This window comes from Cynoglossus semilaevis, chromosome 10 (genome assembly GCF_000523025.1).
Source record: "Cynoglossus semilaevis isolate Cse_v1.0 chromosome 10, Cse_v1.0, whole genome shotgun sequence".
NCBI lineage: Eukaryota > Metazoa > Chordata > Actinopteri > Pleuronectiformes > Cynoglossidae > Cynoglossus > Cynoglossus semilaevis.
Window position 1 is genome coordinate 14,368,301 of NC_024316.1, and position 24,183 is coordinate 14,392,483.

General features: G+C 40.8%; 2 protein-coding genes and 1 long non-coding RNA gene across 5 annotated transcripts in view; 1 reads left to right on the forward strand and 2 right to left on the reverse strand.

The window, feature by feature from the left end:
* The window catches only part of fam120c (family with sequence similarity 120 member C), a 20,534-nt gene extending 13,482 nt beyond the window's left edge, over positions 1 to 7,052 (reverse strand). The window contains exons 1-4 of the mRNA XM_008319016.3: positions 5,194 to 7,052; positions 2,071 to 2,317; positions 1,889 to 1,971; positions 105 to 233 (exon numbers count right to left, since the gene is read on the reverse strand). Coding sequence (XP_008317238.1) covers positions 105 to 233; positions 1,889 to 1,971; positions 2,071 to 2,317; positions 5,194 to 5,709 — 975 coding nt within the window. The 5' untranslated portion in view covers positions 5,710 to 7,052. The remainder of the gene's footprint in view (positions 1 to 104; positions 234 to 1,888; positions 1,972 to 2,070; positions 2,318 to 5,193) is intronic.
* Positions 7,053 to 8,495: 1,443 nt separating this feature from the next.
* On the forward strand, positions 8,496 to 13,181 carry LOC103385211 (isocitrate dehydrogenase [NAD] subunit gamma, mitochondrial-like). Of its 2 annotated transcripts, XM_017036040.2 has the most exons (11): positions 8,498 to 8,749; positions 9,130 to 9,227; positions 9,462 to 9,577; positions 10,009 to 10,069; positions 10,701 to 10,833; positions 11,152 to 11,285; positions 11,384 to 11,486; positions 11,679 to 11,825; positions 12,026 to 12,181; positions 12,268 to 12,365; positions 12,481 to 13,181. In XM_017036040.2, exons 1-11 carry the CDS (start codon positions 8,690 to 8,692, stop codon positions 12,494 to 12,496), a joined length of 1,122 nt encoding a protein of 373 aa, XP_016891529.1. In that variant the 5' UTR covers positions 8,498 to 8,689; the 3' UTR covers positions 12,497 to 13,181. The 2 variants fall into 2 exon arrangements, with proteins under 2 accessions (XP_008317235.1, XP_016891529.1); XM_008319013.3 differs by having other exon boundaries at positions 8,496 to 8,749; positions 12,268 to 12,555.
* LOC112487634 (uncharacterized) lies at positions 11,320 to 23,923 on the reverse strand. Of its 2 annotated transcripts, XR_003050916.1 has the most exons (6): positions 23,624 to 23,923; positions 20,785 to 21,138; positions 18,260 to 20,444; positions 17,612 to 17,914; positions 13,192 to 13,231; positions 11,320 to 11,439 (listed from the first exon to the last, which is right to left on the reverse strand). It is a non-coding gene; the product is annotated as an uncharacterized LOC112487634 (long non-coding RNA). The 2 variants fall into 2 exon arrangements; XR_003050915.1 differs by having other exon boundaries at positions 17,612 to 20,444.
* Positions 23,924 to 24,183: the final 260 nt, after the last annotated feature.

Below are 24,183 nucleotides of genomic sequence, written 5' to 3' on the forward strand. Positions count from 1 at the left end.
AAGGAAACCTGCATCTTTAGCAGTGGGTCAGTGATGGTACATGTGTAGATCATATTTTATTTCAACAACTAACAAACAGAAACAATCCCAAGGAGAAGAATTACCTGTGACTGTTTGAAGACATCTCTGGCAATGGCATCGAGGTTTCCCAGGTCTTTGATGGAGGAGACGTACTCTGAAACCGCTTTGATCACCACCTCACAGGGCGGCAGCACCAACTGATGAGCTCGCACCTGTCACAACAAAACAAACAACACAACTGTTCGGATTCACGTTCATTTCTTTCTTTCCAGGCTTAGGTCTTATTGCACCATTGCAAAGGTTGTCAAGTGTGGTTCAACAGAACTGGAGGAAGGACACAACAGTCAGAGTGAAAAACAATTGTCTTGCTGGTGGGTGTAGTGGTGTTGGATGTTTTGTGTGTCAACAGCAATCAAGCATCGTCAAGGGAACTCAAGATTATTTTTCCTGCACTGACATCTGACCGTAAAGCTCTCGTGGCTCTCGGTGACGATGTGCTTTAACTGTTTGATGTCAATTCACTTTTGAAAGAGCATGTTTACTTTTTACAAGATCTCTCTGTGCAGCGATAACATAGCTGTGCAATGAAATAAATGTTCTCAGACAACTGCGATTATTGCTGTGACAATTTTAAACTATGCAGAAAAAAAAACATCGAAAAAAAGAAAACTAACTGTATTATAATAATTCCATAGTTGTAAACGAATGCCTTACTGTCACAATCACATTGAATTGTGAAATACCCAGAGATTCCCACCACTAGTACTTGGTAAAAATAAAGTTTGGGGCAGACGTTTAATAGAACTGTGCTGATGCTTTGAGCACTGAGATGGAGCAGCACTCTACCCGAGCTCAGGTTTCACTCTTCTCATTGACACACCTCTCATTTGCCGGCACTTGGGACCAGCATAATTAGTTTAGTTTCATTACATGGTTTTCTCTTGAATTATTCTTCAACTGTGGCAGGCTGTTGAGCATAAAGGTGGCACATGAGCTGCTCTCTCCAAGTTCACTTTATGATAAAGTAAAACCAGCTGCAGAACGACAATTAAACTTTCAGAATGTAAAAAATTTAACTATGGTGTTTGATAGCAGTGCACCAAAGGTAAAATTATTGTGGAGAATATCGTGCATTAGATCTGAAAAAAATTAGCACCCAACCCTACATGCCAAATAGCTTTTTTTAAATTACATTTCTGCAGGTGCAGGTCAACAATCACTTGTTGTTCTATTGCTTTTTTTAAATTACATTTCTGCAGGTACAGTATCTTATCAACAATCACTTGTTGTTTTAATTTTTTTACCATAAACTTAAATACAATTAAAATTGGAACTTTTTAACTAAAGTTTAAAATATTAAATACATTTAAAAATGTAAAAAACAATATATTTTTTTAATTACATCAAGTTTCATCTTAAAATGAGACTTGTGTAGAATTGGATAACAATGGTGCTAGTGGATTCCAATAGTCATTGGTTAAATAAAAGACCCATTTAGTTGGTCAGCTTTAAATACATGTGCTATCATAAAAAAGTCATATTTCCATTAATGACCACTAGATCATGTAGAATGTGTGAATGTATGAAAAAATACAAATGCTCCTTTCACATATATATAGTGTGTAAATGTAGCAAAATAGAAAACTGTGTGTGTGTGTGTACATCAAAACCACTGACGTCAGCAAAAGCAAAATAAGGTCAAAAACAGGAAGAAGTAAAGATTGAATACAGGATAATGTACACTATAAAAAAAGAAGTGAAAACCTTGCTGTGTTAAAACTTTAGTTAAGCTAGGACTCTATACCTAACACAGTAAGTTGTGTAGATGGTAATGTAAGATGTTTGGAAGCAGAGAATCAAATAATACCTTAAGAGAAGCTAGTGGGTGTTCTGGTCCCAGCAGACTCCAGTGAAAGGCAGCCAGGTCCTCATCAGGCAGAATATGATTTCCTGAAGGAGAGAAATTGTTTTCATTTACTGTATTGTTTAACAAGCTAATGTCTAAAACTAATAAAAGAAAATGTGTGTGTAAGATGACCGGTCTCTTACCCAGCAGAGCAGCAAATAAGGGCAAGTGCTGTGTCTTCAGCTCGAGCTGCCTGGCAGCCTCAGACAGCAGGTACTGGTGTGTGGTCAGGTTTTTGCCATTCCAGCTCAGTTTGAGCGCGTGCGAGGAAAAGTAGGCAGGTACATTGCAGAGGGCAAACTCAGAATCCTGAGCAATCAGACCAGCAAAAGCATAGTCCCTGTAGAGAGACAGCACTTCTTGGTGGTGGTCCTCCAAAGTCTGTACGACCTGTGGATGTAGAAAGGAAAAACTCAGTATGACTTCAGAAAAGCAGCCCAATAAAATTAGTAACTCAAAGTAAGAAAAGCAGCCCAATAAAATTAGTAACGAGTTCAGACAGTCGATTCAATTTTTGATGTGTCCCCAGAAACACCAGGTGAGGGAATGTAACATGCTGCAATAAAGGTTTAATTTATAGTAATGTTGTTTTTGCCATTTATTGGTTATCACAGTAAAATGTTTTACTTTGAAAAATTGTCAGTTTCTTTTCAATGTTGTCACCAGAATAAAAAAAACTATTAAAGTAATAAACATTGATGGTGTAATGGATTACAAATCAAGGCAGAATGACTCAGATGTCCAGCAAAGCTCTGGAAATCCCACATTCATTTTGACAGCCTCACATATTTTCAGTTTACAAAAAGTAAAGTGAACACAAAAAAATTTTGGGTGTCACTGTCCCCTGAGAATGCATCATTACTTTCTTTTTTTCCCCATTTTTATTCGATAACTCTTATGAGGGAGTCTGGATTTTGTCTTTTCTAAAGCAAGTCTGAAAAACATTTCAGCACAAACCAACCTGTGTGACCAAGCTCTGTTACACTTTGATACCTGTCTTTGAATTTAATAATTAAAAAACGAAATGTTCAAGTATGCCATAAAATAGAAACATTTGAATGAAAGTTTGAATGTAAGGAGAAAAAAATATATATACTGTATGAATGCAGTGCAGCCATCTTGTGTCTGGGTTTGCAACAGTTTCATGTATGATTGCACTGAGTCCTGTGTCACTGAGAGTGAGTCAGCACAAAATCTGGTAGGACTTAATGAATGAAGAGATCATTAACACTTATCATCAACTGTCTGTTCTGCTAATATCTGCATCCCTTACAGTTTCACAGGTGAAATGTTTAATTCAGTGTCTCAGTTTGGTAAAGGCAAGCAACTTGTGGCTCTTTCTTATCAAAAAAAAAAGAAAATGTCTTTATTAATTATTGATGCTACTTCCAATAATCTCTCAGTAGTTACATCTTTTAGTGTACTTGCATCTTACATATGTACATATATGAACATGTACATATTTAAACTTTATATCCCCCTTTTTCAACTTTCAAATATTTCACAAATTTAGTCTTATAAAATTATAATGTTACGTATAAGTTGTTTAACTTAAGCAGGCATCAGTTTGCAGCGGGTGCAGTGACTGCTTCTCAGATTTAAAAAAAGATAAAGAAAAAACAGATTTCCACATTATCTGTGAGTAATGACCCTCGTGATGTATCAGAACGGGGTGTGCAGAAATGTGGTGGGCTTCTGTTTAAACAGACACCCTTTCTGTGGCAGCGTATGTGATAGCTTAGCGTTGCTATTTTTAATACTAGAACACATGGGGGTTGAGAGACAAATCAAAGGCAAAAAGTCAGACAACCTTCACCAAATGGAAAAAAAAACATGCCTAACTTGTTGCATTCACACATAATAACTGAATGTAACATCTTATTTTTCTTAACTCAATTTTTACTTCAAACTAACACCTCACAGTGAGCTAAAATGTATTTCAATCTGAGACAAAATACACTGTGTGTACTCCAGGGAGGTTCATGAATTGTGATACATTTTCATAAGGACAAATAGAATAATAAAAGTAAATAATGAATTAAAATAGTCAGCACTGCTTTAGCATTTTTTCAACAGCGTGAGCCAGTCCACAGTACTTAAACAATAAATAAGAGGTTCATCGAGTTCATGTTATGTAATATATAGGCTACAGTAGGTCACGTTGTACAATGAGCTTTTGATATTTCTGGATAAGGATTCACAAGCCTGTTAACCAGGAGGCGACGACTGACAGATCAAAACCACACAGAGAATTTATGAGAGATATTCAAAAGACTTTTCACCAGAGATATCCAATAATTTATTCTTTGGGACATCACCTATACAAACAAAAACTCTGTTCTTTCCCTTGGTTGTTATATCCTGGTCCAGGAGTTGGTAGTACATAACATTTTCTGTATAAGCATAATCATTTAAATCCCTAAAACCTTTTTAAACAAAATCAAGCCTTAAATTCAGAAACTGCCTACTGAAGAACCAACAATCATCATAATATGGAGCTTCACTGTTCTGTGAAAATATTCACCTCCACTGTTGCTGTGACAAAACACTATAATAGATTAAAAAAAACAACCTCCTATTTGAAAACTTTTCAGCATAAAACTAGACTCAAATTATGTTCAAATTGTTTTGTGAAATACAAAAGGTCCAATAATTTATTTAAGATTAACTAATCCCGCTGAATCAGCCCACCTGGCATTTGTTTGGGTTTTATCAACAGTTTTGCATCCTTTGAGTCCCACCAGTGCCATCTAATGGGAAACTTTTTCCACTGACATACCTTTCCATCCTGATAAGCACCGGTCTGTCTCCCAAATTTGAATATTAATAAATGTGTCATTTCTGGCGATGAGCACAGACCAAATACTGCATACTTCCTTTGGCTTATTTAAATAGTTCGTGTGGTTCATTAAATTACTGTATTATATTTTGGCTATTTCTGGTCAACTCCTGAATATTATGCCTTTTTTGCTGTGACACCTTTCACACAATCACTTTAATCAAAACACTACAAAGCTTCAGAGAGACAACTCAGCTTTACATCTTTGTCAGGGCAAATATAAATCAGGGCCGTTGACAGCCCAGAATGACTCCTTTTTAAACTGTGGAAACAGACACTTACACTTGCAAACCAAATCAAAAGCAGTGAATGTGCATGCTCTAAGCTACTAAATGGACGTGCTGCAATAACAGGCAACTGTTGCAAATGAAAGGCATCCAGTGATTAGAGTATAGCAAGTTGACAGAGCCATTATCACTTTGCTCACCCGCACTCGGAAGCGGAACATGGCGAGGCGGACGCAGTGGCTGAGGCAAGCCGGGGGCAGGAACCATGCCCGGGGAGGCGGGGTGGCCTTGCTGCCGACGTGGTTGACTATCAGCTGCGCCGTCTGTCGCTGGCCCTGAGCTCGCCGCGCCCACTCGGGCCAGCGCTCCTTCCCCAAAGTGCCGTTGAAAACCACAACTAGCTCCAGGCCACCCTGGTACAGGCAGGCCTGCGACAGGGCGGCCAGGTATCCCAGCATGGCGTTCCACTCGCCCCCACAGACCCAGTCCGTCTGGTATCCGCCGTAAAGGCGCTGCAGGCCGGAGTCAGCGTCGATGAGGATCCTGGCAGGCGGGGGCGGGGGAGGCATGGGCCCGGGGTGATGTGGGTGGTGGTGTGGATGATGGTGGTGTGGTGGCTGGCGGGCCGCAGTACGGGCGAGCTTTAGAAGGTCCACGGGGACCGTGGCCCCGGGACACCGCTTCTCTAAATATTCTTGAAAACCCTGCACTCCCATGACGGTGTTGTTTAGCCTGTGTGTTTGGCCGGGAGCGGGCTCTGAATACGTTCTGTACGCCGTGTTTATAATGAGATGTGGGTCGAGACTGCAGCTAGCTGTGCACTTAAGGCAAGCTAACTAGTCTCCGGTGTAGGCTAAACTGTACTTAAGTTCACCTCACAAAACTACTTATCTGTCAGACCTGTGAAATGAATCACCGCGCACAGCTACACAACCGTGTCGGCCAACGCTGCTGTGTTCAGGTTAAAAAGCCAATTCTTTCAGTTGTGGTCGTGGCTCCTCCGTTTAGTGTCCATCCCTGTGGATTTTTGGTGAAGTGCCAGCAAGGCCAGTGCAGCTACCGAGTCAGAAAAAGTTCTCCGCGCCCATAATTTAACTGTAACACAACCTGCTTCCGAAATGTGGTTGACAGTAAGTAACGGAAAAGCAGCAGGTTGACAGATATTATTGTCAAAATGTATGAAAAGTAATGTTCCCGTTGAATTTTGCACATAAAATTAAGTCAACACTGCGCATTAGTTAGCAACCTACAGGCTGGATGGCCACTCCGGACATGATCTTAAGCCGAGGAGCTTTTAAAAATCGATTCAGGCTGAATATTTTTGACATATATTTTTAGATAACTCGGGCCAGATTTCAGTGTGTTTAGCGGGCAGTTCGGTGGTCGTCGGAGAAATCGTGTAAATTAAAAACAGCGGTAATTGCAATCTGTATGACAGAGTGGCTGACGAACTCTGCCGATATTTGCTAATGGTGTTGCTAGCCGTTAGCCGCTGGCAGGGTCCCCGGCGTGATTTGACGCGTCAACTCCCGAAGACAAGTCCCGGGTGGACACGACGCGGAATGAGATGGATGTTTGACGAAATAAAATAAAATGAACTAAAGAAAATAAAAACAAACGCCCGATGGTGCCTCCCTCGCGTTCTTCTACACTCACGGCTTCATGTTGCAGAGGGGAACATTACTTCCAAACGACATCAGCCATCTTGCGACTTCCTCGCGGCCCAGTGGAGTGGGAGAGAAGGCGGAGGGAGCGTGGGGAGGAGGCGCCGACGCGAAGAACGCTGGGAAATGTTGTCTTACAACCGAGCACGTCGTACTAACGATACGGTGGAGACCGCGGCAAAAGCTCCTACATCTCCCAGTATAACGCCGGCGAAGACGAACGGGGATTAAAAAAAATTGAAGAGTAGAATTTCTTCAAGGTGTCTACAAGTGTTTCAACTGGAAACCTTGAAAACTGTTAGGGTATTTACACGTTAGATAGACAGGTTCGCACGTTCGTGCAAGTAGACCTTTAAAAAGCGGTCGCTGATGTAAATAAAGCCGAAATTCATTGTCACCCAAAGTAGGTGTTATTATATCAAGAAACTATATTTTTGTAAAACGTGTAAATAAAAACACTTGCGACTTAAATTAGTTTGTTTTTTCTCGGTGAATAAAATGACCGAATGGTGTAACAGGTAGAATAACGTTTTTTGTTTTGGAGCTTTGCTGCCTCCCAGTGGTTGTATTCAGCGCAGCAGTATTCTTAATAATTCTGTTTGTTTTGTTTGTTTGTTTTTCCTCTTGACGAAGGCATAAGAATGACAGAGGCACATTTATAACCAGTCTTTAATAATTACGAAAAATAAATACATCGATGAAGTGATTCGAACCAATGAGATAGATAGGAAATCCAACATAAATAGTATTGTGAAGTAAACTAACGGCATCTAGGGCTGTGAGAGAATCGACCGGGTCAAAGCGTCTCTAAAACATGTAAGAACTCGTCTCCTTGGTATCTTCACCTGCGTAGACGAACGTCATTAATATATGTCTGCCAAGTGTGAAGATGTGTTACATTTGGCTTTTTAACCTTTTCTTACTGTTTACCAAGCATTCCCTTGTGTGAATAACAATAGTATGTGCAATATCTACATTTTAGGTGCAACATCGCTCACCTGTTCAATTTATGTATCGCGGTTTAAATCTTAATACGTAAAATTATTTGCTACTGTTATTATTCACAATCTGTTTTTTCTGTATTTTATCATCATTTGCACTAGTCAATGTATTTATTATCTCAGCTGTAATATCTCATGAAAATATACTCTTTTACTCTGTACTGTACCTTTGCTGCTGTCAACAATGTAAATTTCGCCATTGCACGAATAAAGAACTTCTTAAACTAAACAGTTTTCCAGCATGTTTAATTATTTTTACCTGCTTTCGTCAGTATTATGCTGTTGTTCCCGGCTTTGAAAGCTAGTTTTTTTACTTTTTAATCGCTCTTGATTTTGATGTTCTTCCACTAAGAAGGGTGACTTTACATCACTGCTGCTTTGCCTGCCTTACCTCACTGTAGTCTCTTTAATCCATTAGTTATCACATGCAAACATTTGTTTGTAATGCATTGTTATTCATTACCAAAATCGGGTTGTTCCTTTATTTAATATTGAATTATTTATTATCTGCAAGCAGTAGCTTTTTTTATTGCCCTCTACAAGTTCAAACAAATGAATCTTCACTTTAATCAGCTAAATCCTCAGCAGTCAAAGACTTGGTTTCTTTTATCCTTCATTGTTACCGAATGTAGAATTAGAAGATACCTGAAGCCACGGGGGAAATAAACAAGATCCCATGTCAAGTGACTGTATTGTTAAAAGTTGTCGCTTTCTTCGTTTGAATTCTGTGACGTCCTCCACGACTTGAAGTACCAGCGATGGAAAAATGATGAGGAAATGCCGAAGGAGTGAATAGACAATGATGATCAAAGACAGCGAAAAAAGTTGCACGCTTTGATGACGTCACTTATCAACGCTTTCGACAGGGGAAAAAGATCAGAGGATCTGGCTGTCCAATTACACGCTGTGTAACTTGCGGGGTAAGGTGGAAAAGTACGAACATCCAAAGTTTAAAGACCTGACGGAAGGAAACCGGGATAAGCGGCGGGCAGACACCGTGATCCATCCTTAGGTCCTCGGTGAGAGTGAACATGACAGCCCGCTTTCTGCCTGGATCACTAAGACGTCTGTTCTGCAGCTGGTCCTCCAGGGTAAGACGGTCAGTTATTCTCATTATACTGTATGAGGTGAAGTGGTCTTTACTGGTTAACCACCGCATACGGACGGACTTGATTGGCTGTTCACCTCTTCTGTGGGTCAGTGTCGCTGTCCTTCAGCACCACACTGTTTACTATAGTGTTTCTGTCATTTGTGAACCACAGCACACAATTTATATTAAAAAAAAAAACACACAGAGAACCACCGATCAGGAATGTTATATAACGCAACGATCTTGCGGTTTCAATTTAATGACAACTTACACTCTTCTCCTCCCATACATGCTCAAAAGTGGTATGTCTGCTTCGTATTTGTACAAGAAAAGAAAAGTTTTAAGTAAGTTGTATGTGTGTGTAAAATGTGTAAAATGCAGCTTCCACCTGCACAATATGGAGGAAGACACACAGTGACTCTGATTCCTGGAGATGGCATCGGACCAGAACTGGCCCAACATGTACAGGACATGTTCAGGTAATGTCCAAGTCTCGTTTAGAAAAACAATATCCGGCATATTTTGGCAGAGAGTTATACAAAATAATAATAATAATAACAACAGAAAATACCAAGAATGGACATGTTTTCTATTTCCTTCAGGGGAAAAATTTTAGAGAAGAAATGAACATAACGGCATCAAAAAGACACTCATGAGACTGAAATAAATATAAATAAATCTCTTCTGTCACAGTCACCTGTTTCTCCTTTCAGGATCTGCTGTGTACCAGTGGACTTTGAGGTCATTGACATTGACTCCACCAAGGCCTCAGAAGTTGACATCAATAACGCCATTATTGCCATCAAACGCAACCGTGTTGCACTAAAAGGTCAGTTCAGACCAGGCATGGGCAAACTATGGCCCGGGGGCTGGATGCAGCCCATTCAGATTATTAACCCGGCCAGCCAAGCTTTTCCAAATTATATAATTTATTTATATTATCATTATACTTCTGCCTTTTCCATGCAATACCCAAGTTTCCCCAATAGATGGCGTAGAAAATGCTAAAAGTATAGCCTTTACGCATGATTTCTACATGTCATTTATCTTAGTTCACATGAAGGCTCCATCCATTTGCTCCTGACCAGGACCCCGTGTTCAAGTTTAGGACAATTGTGGCCTCTGGGTCCACTCCTGGTCTAGACTGTTTCAGAACGAACCCATGGATGTTTTCTTTTAATTTCTATTATACATGATTTGTTTATGACTATGTAAAGTATACGTATATATATGAGCTGTTGTTTTTTTTTCTTCTTATAGGTAACATTGAGACCAACCACGACTCGCCGCCATCTTACAAGTCCCGAAACTGTCTGCTCCGGTGAGTGCAGTTTACTATGTGTTCCCATTAATCATGTGATTGAAATAAAAGAAGAAAAGGTGGGACTTACAGTAGTTCTGCTCCTGCAGGCTGACGTTTCATAAACAAGATAAGAGGATTAAACCTGTCACTTACTGGAAGGTTGTTAAATAATGAGCTCAGTGACTATGATCCTTCATCATCAGGAGAGACGTGGGAAAAGTCAAATTAACTGGATTATCAGCTCACACCTAATTACGAATTAGTCTGATGAAATCATTCATACCAATTAGTGAGGGGGGGGCACCTCACTTCAAAAACTGGTTGTATATATTAGATCGGTGGTTCTCAAACTGTGGTACGCGAGCGCTCTGTAGTGGTACGTGGGGAAAATTCTTAATTTACATTTTCAATTGACTAAATCTGAAACATGCCATGCACGATTAATACAACATTTAAACATAGACTTTTATATACACCTCTCCTGTGTGGTGGAAGCTAATAGTGAAGGCCTACGCTGCTATATTCTAAAGTTGGTCATCATGGTGGTACTCAGAGAGCTCAATGTTTTCTCTGGTTGTACAGAGAACCACTGATTTAGAAGAATCACTTGATGGTTGAGACTTCCTGTCTGTTCCCTGTCTGACTGCAGCACAGCTCTGGATCTTTATGCCAATGTGATGCACTGCCAGTCTCTCCCTGGAGTGAGGACCCGCCACGAAAACATCAACATCACGATCATCAGGGAGAACACGGAGGGCGAGTACAGCAGCCTGGAGCACGAGGTACATAAGGTTCACCGTATCTGTAGAACTGTTTTTGTCTAATTGCTGCCCCCCGATGTCTTGGAGCCGGTACTGCAGCCTTAAGTTTAGACCTGGTACTTATTTTGAAGCGTAGATGGAGAAGCAGAATAAAATACAAGTTCACGAACAAAACATGTTTTTACCTGCTGCAACACACGGTGCACAATAAACTAGTGTGTGTTATATTTTTTATAGCGTCTTCAAAATGTGTTTTCTGTGATGAACCTGAGCTTCACCTTTTTTGTCCGAACAGAGCAGATTCAGCGTCATCATTTAATCCTGTTTCTGCCTGTGCAGAGTGTTCCTGGAGTTGTCGAATGTCTGAAGATCATCACCAGGACAAAGTCATTACGTATCGCCGACTACGCCTTCAGAACAGCTCGGGAGAACGGACGTGGACGGGTGACAGCTGTGCACAAAGCTAACATCATGTCAGTTTCTGACCCCGTTGGTATTTGAATCGTTCTTTTTCTGTGTACGGAAAACAACCTGTGGCCACATGCTAATGTGTCTGCGGTCCCTGGAGCAGGAAGCTGAGTGACGGCCTCTTCCTGGAGTGCTGTAAGGAGGTCGCCAGTGGTTATCCTGAAATCACATTTGACACCATGATTGTAGACAACACTGCCATGCAGGTGACTGCCGCCTTCTTTAACACTGTGTCAAACGTCCCATTGATCAGGTGGCACCTGATGTCATACTGACTCACACAGTTACAGTGAGGATTAAACAAACCCAATCTTTATTCTCGTACAGATGGTAACAGTCACTTACTCTGCAAACATGATCGACAGCTGTGTGTGTGTGCGTGTGTGTGTGTGTGTCAGCTTGTTTCCAGGCCTCAGCAGTTTGAAGTCATGGTCATGCCAAACCTGTACGGAAACGTTGTCAGTAATGTGTGTGCAGGTCTGGTTGGAGGGCCGGGTCTGGTTCCCGGGGCCAACTATGGGAAGGAGTACGCTGTGTTTGAAATGGTGAGAACGTTCACACATGTCTCTGTTTCCAGTTAATGTGGTTCAGACTCACATCCTGACGCGGGGTGTAACGATGAACTAAATGCAGAATATGCCCCACCTTGATGGTATAGTTTACCACTGAAAGTGAACATTTGAGGGAAATTAAAAAAAAAAAAAACAGACAGATATTATCATAACGCAACCCTTTGACTGTGCAGGGAACTAGGAACACAGGAAAGGACATCGCTAAACACGACACGGCAAACCCCACAGCCATGCTGCTGGCCTCCTGTCTGCTGCTGGACCACCTGAGGCTGCACCACTACGCCAGCACAATCCGCAGAGCCGTCCTCTCCACTGTCACAGAGACTCAGGTGAGGCCGTCTCAATCGTACCTCCTGGGGTTCTGTAGTTTTAGTAAATAACCACGATTTGTCTCTGTGTGTATTTTGTTATTCAGATGCTCACTCCTGACCTGGGGGGGCACAGCTCCACCTCCGAGGTGGTTCAGTGTATCATGAATGCAGTTCAGAACCCGACGAAGCATCTGAAAGACAGGTACTGTGCGGTGTCCTGTGACAGCAGACCTGACTACATCAGTCCTAATGAAAACAAACACATTACTTCTGCAAATCCTTAAAATCGAGATAGAAATTCAAATTATTTGTCACAGGTGTCGTTCAACTTGACTTCATATTAGAGGCGTTCTGGACGGTGGTTTGATCCCTATAATAAAACCCTGTAAGAAGTATTGGTGTTTGTGTGGTTTGGTCTTGTCATATACGGGTGTAATTGCAGCTCTTTGTATTCCACAGAGAGCCAACATGCTTCTGTTTGACTGCTACACTTGTACAGTGGTTGTAATGTTAAGAAAATTTCATCACTGAATTAAAATAAGATCATCAGATAAGTCATGAAAGACAACGAAAGAAAACATCACATGGCAAATCCAAAACTAAGGAAACCGTCTGCCAGAAGTGCCGCAACTGTGTGTTTTGTGTTTGTTAATTGTGTTTGTAGTTTTGTTAATTTTATCTCGTGCTCTTTGTTCAAACGCCCTTTTTCCCTCTGACTTTGTTGTTGCCAAAACAAAGTACATTTGGTACCTCATTTACCTGTTAGTGAAAAAATAATTTCCTCATTGCAAAGACTTTCTTTCTTTAAACTGTTGTAGCAGCATACATTTAGAAATAACCCATTATATTAGTCCTGTTGACAAGTTTCTATCTTCTTTATTTATTTTCCTCTTTTCAGTTTTTCATGTTTCCTAACATGTGTTTGAGCCACTTATTGTTTTTACATTTTACAAAAATTGCACAATGCACCAAACAATGTCACATAAAGTAAATATACTGAATATAAATGGAACTCACAGTTTACTTACCTAATGTGTGCTGGTTTAATTAAACACTATGCTGGTGAACCTGCAGGAATTGAAGAAAGACACAAAAGGATGAGGTTTTAATTGACGATTATAGACATAATTTGCAGTAAAAAATAATTGTTGTTTTCAGACCAATTAAAGGAATTTGTCCACTGCTGAGATGCCCCTGTTTCACCATGTAGTACGAATCACTATCATAAACGCTTAAACACTGTTAACATGCTACATCCCAGCCTAGTCATAATATGGTAGATCTTTACTCAGAATCATCTATCTATCTGTTACCTTCCTACAACAACAGCATATTTCCTCTTTAATTTCTTTTGAATGAACCAATTTGCAGCAACAATCGTGCATTTTCGAAAGCCAAGTGTGACATTAGGAGAGCGAATGAGAGCATGACGGGGCCCCATGTGTTCATACTTCGGTGTGCACTCCAATGGGCCCCCCAATAATTAGGAGGTCCTTCAAATGAGAGTGAAATTGAGGGGAAGCAAATAAATGACTGCCCTGTCAGAGGGAGTTAAAGAAAAAAAATGGAACGAGATGTGCGCTGGAGAAGAACACTGGGTGAGGGATGAGAAGTAGAAGAGGTGCAGCTGAACACCCATCTGTTTACAACGTTTGACACGGTGTGCTGCGACCTCTCTGCCACCCCCTGATTCAAACCCACATGTTCTCATTAGTGTAGTGCCTGTGTCACAGGTCTTTGATCATCCTGAAAGGCTAATAGCAGAAATCTCATTAACTTTTTTGACATACACCGACATTTACACGGGCGTCAACCCTGGAAGGACCAACGGCAACATTTGAAGAATCCGCAGGAAATGACATCAATTTCGCAGCGCAGCCTGTCAAAGGGTCACGTCGTTTCTTCAACACACACTCACTCTCCACTCAGGTAACCCCACTCTGTCATCAGTCTGCTTCTGGTCATGCTAAAGGGAGGTACGCGGAGGGACGTACTGAAGAGCAGGGAGAAAGGAGACAGTGGAGGCAGGGTGGGAGGAGAGGACACATGAGCTGGCAGAGGTCAGCCACAGAGAAATAAGCGGGAGGAGATAACGCGACCCTGACGCAGCGTGGTTGCAGCTCTTGTGTACAACAGCAGATCAGGTTGTTGAAGCTCCTACAGATGCTTCCCAGGACTCTGAGGATGAAGACGGGGTAAGTTGATCATCTTCCATTATTTTTGATTTTCTTACCACCTCAAAATGGTGACGATCTGCAACCTTATTTTTATGAGATCGCCCAAAAAGAGAATGGGATAAAATGATAACAGGATAATCTCTCCAGTAACAGTATAAGGCTGAACCTGCTGAATTATTAATTTGTATTTTTTTTCAACACATGAAGGAACACTCAAGCAAAAACCTCCATTTGAAGACATTATGGGCGTACTTCCATAAGGGTATTAAAACCGTTAGCATTAGTAAATAAATAGTTATGTCCGAGAGTTATATGACTTCTCTCCACTCTGTTTCCCAAACATATATATATAGTCACCAAAGGCTGATATTTGGGCCCGTTGTAAAACAAAAAAAAACAACAACAAAAAAAACAGTTAAAAGGACAAAATTGTCTTTGTCATTGAGGAACATGAATTCATAACTGTTACACAGATGTCACCGCTCTGTGGGTGTTAGGGTGACGTCAGTGTGAACTCAGCCCAAGTGTTTAGAGCCAGGTGATGGTAAACTGTCATCACCTTAGAGCAGGGGTCACCAACGTGGTGCCCATGGACTACCTAAGGTGCCTGTGGGGTATGTTCTCAAAATAAAACCAGTCAGTTACACTTGCAGTGATATTCAAATGGGTGCAATGACGATGGTAAGGAGAGTGTCTGCTATCGTATGTCCCAGAACTTATTATTATAACATTGTTCAGGAAGTCTGTATCGAACAAGTAGCTCTTCAAATTACTAAGTGCCCTTGAAATAGAGCTCAGTTTCAAAAAGATTGGTGACCTCTGCCTTAGAGAATATGTACATAAAAGTAAGGATTAAATAAATACAAATATTGTATATAACAGATCAGTGCAGCAGGTTCTAATGAACAGCCTTTGAGTATTTACACAGTATTTACAGAGTATTTGAATGAAGTACTTGCCATTGCTGACTGGTGTTGGCATTCAGCCATGACTTCTTCCTGTTTTTAATTGTTTGGTAACACAACACTAGAACATGAGTGTGCAAAACTCCTCGCAGGCTCAGAAGTTGTTCATTTGTTTAAAGTGGAACAAGTTGAGTTGCTCCAGTAGAGCTAAAACCTGAAGTCATCGAGCTGCAGAACAACCATGAGCTGGAGGTTTCCTACTTCAGCTGTGTCTGCTCCAGATCAGACCGTTTCAACGTCCTGAGGACCAGAGTCTGAGGAGACATGCACCAGAAGGCCCAGCTCAGACCGATGACGGCTGACGGCTGACGGCTGACCCTGTGACCTTTGTCCTGGAGAAGTATCACCTCCGTCAGAACTCAGACAGCTTGTTAAAAAAGCAGCGGCTCTGGACAACACTTGGCACAGGTTAGAATAATGGAACGTAGTGTTTGGCAGCGGACGCCTCTGTGCAATTTAACAGAGGCGTTCTTTTTTGGATTCATTTGTAAATGAGCGTGGTTAGAAGGAGAATAATTTTAGATTTTTTTTTTTTAATGCCCTCATTGTTTGTAATTCGAAGAGCATTGTAACACAACAGCTGTTGAATCCTAAACACTTCACTGTGCTGTCGTTAGTTCTGGTTTTTGTTGCATCATAAAACGTCAGTTCTTCAGCAGCTTTGAGAAACGACACCCGTACTTTTTGTTTAATTCTAGTGTATTTTGTAACTGTTACTATATATTTTTTTACTATTATTTATCAGTTTATTATAAATTTCCATATGGAAGTTTCCATGTTCATGTTCCTGCTTTAACATCTGTAGGTTAACTCTTTCTTTATTTAGGTACCGTTCTGCAGAAGTGCTTATTTCTTCTATTCTGAAGTTACACTTTGTCAACCTCACCTGTGTGTCTGTCGAGAGGCGACGGTGTTTCGTTGGTTTTACTATATCACGTTACCAACTTGTTTGTTATTGTGCAGTGACTACTGTAAACTCATTAGGGGTTTTGTAATTAACGTTAAGCTTTTAATTCATAAAGAAATTTGTTGGATAAACAAACCTAATTAACGTTAAGCTTTTAATTCATAAGGAAATTTGTTGGATAAACAAACAAACAAAATCAGTGGACAAACATCCAAGCTGACGTGAGGATTATTTTTTAACCAAACGTAACCTAATGACGTAACGTAAATGCTGTTTTAATTATTTTAAAATGTTTTCAATAATTGTTTAAACAATCTTTCCATATTTCAGTACCAGCATGAAAACACTTTTACATATATATTTTACATACATATAATAGTATATTAAATAAAATATAAATAAAAAATATATAAATATATACTTACATATATGTATGTTGAAAAACTTTACTATGAAGCTAATTCTACTTTTTTACACCCAGGCAAACACATATTCTGGGAGAGTGTCGTTGTGTGTCAGCTGAACCGTAAACGTGTGGAAAACTGATTGGTCAAATTCTTAAATACCTCACTGATTCCCAATTAACGTGGCCATTAAACTGTTTCTATGCATAGACAAGTGTGTAAGTGTGTATGGTTCACACACAGACACAGGCTTCATTATAGCAGAGGTTGCATCACTCTCGACCACAAGCATGACAGCGAACACACTGACGCATTCCTGGCTACGCTCGAGGGAGGAGGAGGCTGTAGAGCCTAATTAACCACAAACATTCATGTTTGGTAACTAATGAGGTCAGGTCACGGGCAACGTGGTCAGAGGCTCGACAACTCCAGAGAAAAGATTTCAGAGTTCATGGTCTAAATGGACGTGCTGATGACGAACATCATCACTGATCATTGATCCCATGAACACGAGGCCACGTCACATAAACTAATGTCTACAGAACCAAACAGAGACAGACACTTGTTGACAGAAAATGTTGACTGTTTCTCATACATGGTCTATGATGCTTTTTTTTTAAATGATGCCTCAACAAAAAATGTTTATTTACCGCATAACCTAGGGGTGACCGATAATATCGACCTACAGATATTATCATATTATGTAATATCTGTAAGAGTCGTTTTTGGTTTTCCTTCCGATAATAAAAACCCAATAACGCAATGCCTGGGTTTAGCCAAATGTTGTGTGCCCTAAAAATAGTTTTGGGGAAAACGGCTGTATATAAAAGTGAAAATCACTAGATGGCAGCATTGCAGCTAAAAACAACAACACTTTTTGATTTGTTTGCCACAGATGTGGCAGCAAATCCCACTGTCAGGACATAAAAACTGTTTGTTGTCAAGGCTTCAAATATTAGAGGAACATTAATAAGAACAGAAAAAAATGGACTTACCAGTGTGGACGTTGATTCCATGTACTTGTGTCTGTCCTAGATATTATGTCAGCCTCAACGGTAACAGACTCGTCCATCCATGGATCTGTCAAGCCACTGACTGCGGCGAGTGCTAACGGCACAGATGTGGAGCGTGACAACCTGCTAGCTGTGGCCGAGGTGGTGGTACTGGCCGTCATCTTGGTGATGGCCCTGCTGGGGAACAGCCTGGTGCTGGTGGTGCTGCTGCGGCAGCGGAGACGACACCGGAATCCACTTCACCAATTCATGCTTAACCTGTGTCTGGCTGACCTGGTGGTTGCTCTGTTTCAGGTAACACAGTACGCAGTGGAAAATAAATAAAATTAAAATTACAAATATATTAATTCATGACAGTATAAAAGCTTTGACAAAAAATATTAAAAAATGTAATTTATGTTCATTAGTTATTCATTAATTTTCCAGGGTTGAAAAACCTGATTAAGTAAATCGTTTGTCTACGATACTGCTATAAAACTGTTACAATTTGTCTTAGGACATTGTGACTAACCCTTGTACACATACATTGTTTTTCAACCTCTGTTGGAACCAAAACTATAAAAAAAAAAAAGTTTAACATTGAATTTGCAAAAGTTGGAATCTTTTTTTCATTTTCTTTCCACAACGTACTGCGACCTCGGGACAGATCTCCCTCTTCTCTCCGCCTGTTGTTCTTCTCCAGGTGCTGCCGCAGCTGGTCTGGGACGCCAGGGGCCGTTTCCCTGGTCCGGATTTCCTGTGTCGACTGGTGAAGTACCTCCAGGTCCTCGGCATGTTCGCTTCCTCCTATATGATCGTGGCCATGACAATGGACCGCCACTATGCGATCTGCTGCCCCCTTCGGGCGCACCGAAGCGGTGCAACCCAACGCTGTAACCACTTCATAGTAGTGGCCTGGGTACTGTCACTGCTGCTCAGTCTGCCACAGGTAGAAGATTGAAGAATAAGTCAGTCGAGACAAGATCATTTACATTTTTGAAAGTTTTGGCACTGTACTGAAAACACACACTAAACTCTAGGGACAAAGAATGTTGAGATTAGTTTTTTTAGGTAGAAAATACATGGCAAAGTGAACTGGAAAATATATGGTCAGGATAAACAACCTGTTGTCAAATACTTAGAGTTGGGGTGTGAAAAGTCCAATTTAATAAATATATTTCACGTTTTCCTTCATGATTAATTGTTTAAAAAAATTTAATAACTTTATAGCAAGAAAAAACAAACCGAATGTGCAAACATACAAATATATCTAAGCTGTACCTCGTCATAAAAAACTAGGATGAATAAGAGATGAACAAATGAATAATCAAACTTAGTCAAAGTAAGACGCCGTCACATGAATGTTTGTCCCACACTGCTCTACAGGTTTTCATTTTCTCCCGCTCTGAAGTAGCTCCAGGCGTGTATGAGTGTTGGGGAAACTTTGCCGAGTCCTGGGGCCTGAAGGCCTACGTGACCTGGATGACCCTGGCCGTCTTCATCCTCCCCGCCTTCACCATCACCGTGTGCCAGGTACAGAGGACAGGGACACTGTGACAGTCAGAATGATCACATGTACTTTTATTCCCCGTTGCCTAGTAATGAATTATGAATCATGTCATGAATGCTACACTGAGCCACAGGCAGACACATTCTCACATTAGTAACAGTTTCAGGTTCCAGTATGATTTTCTATCTATTCCGCTTGGATACTGTAGTAGCCAAACAACTGCAGTTTGTGATGAGGATTAGACGATAAAGTACGTCATTCAAGTTTTTCTCATAATAGTTTTAAAGTATAGTACTCTCAATATTTACAGTCGGTGACAAAGTTATCGGATGCCATTTTATTTCCGTCCAGGTCCGAATCTTCAAGGAGATCCACAACAGTCTGTATTTGAAGTCAGATTGTCGTGTGTCTCTGGCCGCGCCTCCTCCTCCATCCAGACAGAACAGCCAGAGAGCGGGTGAAGGGGGAGACAACAGTGGGAAGTACAGCGTCTCCCAGGACGTTGGAGCTCCTTTGAACAACAACCCAGCTGGAAGCACCAGCTACGACCCAGAGTCCACCTGTCAGCACCCTCCTCTGGGCCCCGTCACAGCCACCTCCGTCAGTTTGATCTGTAATCGTCGCAGCTTCAGTGCTGATCAACCTGGTAGGAGTCACACAGACGTTGCGTGCTACTACACTACACAGTAACACAGACAAAAAAAAAAAGTAAGTCCTCAAAACATGATGTTCTTTTATAGCAATGAAGAGAAAAGACAGTGTGGAAGGTTGGTGGTTTTACACATGGTTGGTCCTGAAACCCTTGTGTCTCTGCCCTGGCAGCTGACCTGCAGCAGGAGGCGTCGTCTGACCCTGCAGCGCCCTCTGCTGTCTGCCATCCCACGCACAACCCCCCCGCTTTTCGTGATGGAGGGGTGTCAGCAGCCATGTCTAAGACTGTGAAAATGACGCTGGTCATAGTGATTGTTTATTCACTCTGCTGGTCCCCGTTCTTCTGTGTCCAACTGTGGGCCGCCTGGGACCCCAACCCCCCTCAGAACGGTGAGTTGTAGACCAGGTCATTGAAAGTCAATGGTGCTGTGCTTGCAGCCTTACCGTTCATTTGAATACTAATTAGAAGTTTAAGGCTTGTGGTCCAGGAGTTCCTGGAGAAACCCCTCTGCCAGCCAGCAGGTGGGGCACTTTCACTCCAACTGCCCCACACTTTTTAATCTCACCTTAGATGTCACACACACACTCTCTTGGCTGCCGTCTGTCCCCAGTTGCAGGTCTGGGGAATCTTCTGTCTGCACTCCACTCATACATGAGGTGTAGATATAGCACCACCTGCAGGAGAGGAAGGTGAATTACTGCTGTAATTGCTGTACAAAATACCAAAATATCTACAGTATATTGTTTTTTTTTAAATACTGCAGTTCATTCATGAGACTAATGATAATGTGCAACACTCAAACTGTACTTATATATTACATACAAATAACATTTAGTAAATACACTGCACCTTGTGAATAATACATGATCAAACTAAAGACATAAATAGACAAAAATATACAATAAGGACACACACTCACTCTGGGTTAAAAGTCAGGGGGGCAGAGGAGTTTTCCAGTGTAAGTACCAGCATTAACACTGTGTGTGTGTGTGTGTGTGCAGGTGTGGTCTTCACCTTGTTGATGTTGTTGGCCAGTCTGAACTCATGCACCAACCCCTGGATTTACTCAGCTTTCTCCAGCAGTATCTCCCCGGAGCTCCGCCTCCTGCTCTTCTGTCACAGCCAATCGCAGCCCAGATGCTCTTTACCAGCCGACTCCACTGCTACTCACAACTCTAACTACTGAGGCACAGACGCACTGACACAAAAACAATAAAAAAAAGAAAACCTCTGTAAAGAAGACGGGGCTCCGCGCCTGCTCTACTACGTCGTGGGTTTGAATCCCATCTCCAGCACAACTTCCAACCTCAGTGGGTAGAGATGGTGTTCAGAAGAACTCCTGATGTAGAAACTGTGGACGAATGACACCTGAGGAACGATGAAGATGAAAGTGACTGTTTATTTCATGTAAATACTGTAAACTAAGAATAAACATTGTCTCAGTCAGTAACTGTTAGCTCTCAGGACGTAAAGATCTGTTTTTAATCCAAGAAAAAATTAAGAAACATCAGTTAAAAGGATCTGAACTTGTTGTCTATTAGCCATTATACAAACATTCTACGAACACAGGTGTTAATGGGTTAATGATGGCGTTAAGCTGTCACTCTGGGTTTGATCCCACAGCCCAACTCCACTTCACCACTGAGAGAGAAACCAAAAAAAGAGTAAATGAAAAAAAGTAATGTTTATTTATTTGTTCTCTACATGATCAACAACACAATAACACATGTCTACTGCAACGGAAAAGGTTGATCTCTTCGCAAACTTCTAAACCTCAAGTCTCTTTGTGATTGATGTTTTTTGTTCAACAAACTCATCTTAACACTAAGAAAATAAAAGAATTGAAAGTTCTGGCCCACGTTGGTAAGGAATGCTACGGACAAGCCGGTTACATAAACCTCAACTCAAACACATTCACATTCTGGAAAAAATTACTCACATCAGAGGATTAAAAACCGTCAATATTTTTCTTTTTTGATCATTATGTTTTTGTAAAGATGATATAATGAAGTTGTCAATATTTTTCTTTTTTGATCATTATGCTTTTGTAAAGATGATAAAATGAAGTTGTACTTTGTTTGTTTGTTTTTTTTTTTACTTTTCTTATTGTAAACAAATCATTTGAACACAACTTCTCTCCCTGGGCTCCTCGCCCCCGTCTTTGACACCGGCCTTAAACCCAGCTGTCAAAGATGTAAACTTTTAACTTTTACTCAAAGGCTTTTGTTTTTTGACCAGTGTGCTAATTCTATTTTCAATTACTCGAGACAGGATTCTAGCTCGTCACGCAGAAGGTTCTGGGTTTGATTCCACACAGTCTGTAATCCCAGTCTGGATTAAGTCAGGAAGAGAAACCAGTGTAAAAACGTATTTACTACCGACTGCTGCTGTAGAAAACTAAGACCAGGGTGTTTCGTTATAAAACTTTTACAAACAACTGTTCTACGTGAAGCACAATATTTACTGAATTTTGAAGTATTTCCTGTAATTGTCCCTCACAGGAGCGACTGTCTGCTGTAATCCCACAATAGTAATGTCTGATTTGGCTGATTTGAAGAGGAAGTTCCGACACAGAGACTGTCACGAAGATAATGGTTTGAAACTGTGATGAAGTACTCACTCCAAAGTATAAAGAAGTGTCTGTTATATAAAGAACAGTACGTGAGGTAGTGAGTTCCAATAAGAGAGAAATAAAACTTCCGTTTGTGTACTGCACACACAAACACAAACACAACAAATCCTTTAAAACTGGAAAAATATTTGCAACTTTTGTTGCTGAAATTTTCCGGTTCAGGGTTGAAGATGACAATTTTACTTGTTATGTTGGTTTAAAAAGAGGCATTTTAGAAAAATATGTCATAAAATCAGTAACAAAGGATTTTTCGCAGGAATTCAAATACAAATTTAAAGTATTTCCATCGGTCTGGAATAAGACAAAATAGTAAAAATAGACAACCTTCCTTCATTTCATTGTATTCAATTTTCATTGACGTGAAAGTTGACACTTCTAGTTTAGGTAACTAAACAATACACACACACACACACACACACACACGGACCCTCTTCATTTTCTAACAAATAAAACCAATAAAAAGATAACTCGGTGTCAGATTGTCATAAAACAAAAATCTAAAATGTGTGTTTTTTTATATATAATTGTTTACTATAGAGTTTTACAAATACAAAATATTATATGGTGCTAAAGTTGGGAAAAACGCAAAAAAAAAAAAAGTAAAAATAAATTGCCTTTATTAATTTTTTTTTTAAAAAAAAAGTAAAAAAATAAAAATAAATTGCCTTTATTTTTTTTTTTTCCTGGTTTGGTTCCAAAGCTGCGCATGTCTCACGCTCTCACACACACACACACACGTATCTACACACTGTCCTTCACACGGCACAGCACGGTGCCGTCTAATACTGAGTCATCTTCATCATCATAGTGTTTATGCAGCAGACAAATCTGCATGACATCTGTGTCATCTGTGTGAGCTAAAGGATGAAGGTTTTATGACACGCACGCGCACGCACACACATACACACACTACAGTATCTACAAGCAACATCATCACCACCGTCCTCAACACTGCAGTAACTAACGAGCATTTCAACATTCTAGTTTCAGACCGTGGCGATCGAGTAATGTAGGAAATTCCTACATTTCTTTTATTTAACTTTTTTTGTTTCTAAGCACTCGGACCCAAATATGAATGACCCCGTGGTATGAAATGTATTTGTTCTGTTCGGTGGTGTGAAGAGTGAAGCCTGGTTTATGCTCCTTTCAGGTTCGCCCGTTTCAGACATCACTGACCAAATATGTACTCCTATTTCTGCTCCTATGCTGATAAGCTAATACCTCCACTAGGAGGCGATGTTGACTTCATGGCGACAGTGGAAGAGGTGTTGATAACGCGCCTGATCAGAAACAGGTCCGAACAAAGTCAGTGCAGGAGACGGCGGTGGTGCGTTCCATCATGTCTGACGTCTCCTTCCTGCTGTTCTATCGATGGGTTCACCTGAGCTATACTGCTCAACACTGCCCCCAAGATTTCCAGTGGTACTGCTGGTCTATGAAGATTCTCAGTCATCCAGACCATGGTCAAGGTCGAAGAGTTCTGTTAGGTAATTGGACGTGAATTTTCTAAAAGAAGAGGTTTTCGACACGATGGGTCGTTGTGGTCCTCATCAGAACGGTTTCGGTCACCTGCCTCTTTGTTATTGGAAACTGAGGAGAATCTTTTGGATATTGTTCCTATGAGTGCTTTGTATGTGGGGCATAGGTTGTGTCTGAGTCCACCTCCTCTGTTGAGTGATGGTTTTTCCAGGTTGACAAAAATGGGGCCACGAGTTGATGAACACTGGCACAGAGCAGAAACCAGGCTTGACACTACATTTGTTGACGGCAGAGTGGAGGCC

Bases quoted from the DNA above. Each gene is read 5' to 3' on its own strand.
- LOC103385211 (XM_008319013.3), top strand. From the start codon at position 8,690: ATGACAGCCCGCTTTCTGCCTGGATCACTAAGACGTCTGTTCTGCAGC. The intron at 8,750-9,129 runs GTAAGACGGTCA...TGTAAAATGCAG, and splicing joins TCTGCAGCTGGTCCTCCAGG to CTTCCACCTGCACAATATGG. The intron at 12,182-12,267 runs GTGAGGCCGTCT...TTTGTTATTCAG, and splicing joins CCACTGTCACAGAGACTCAG to ATGCTCACTCCTGACCTGGG.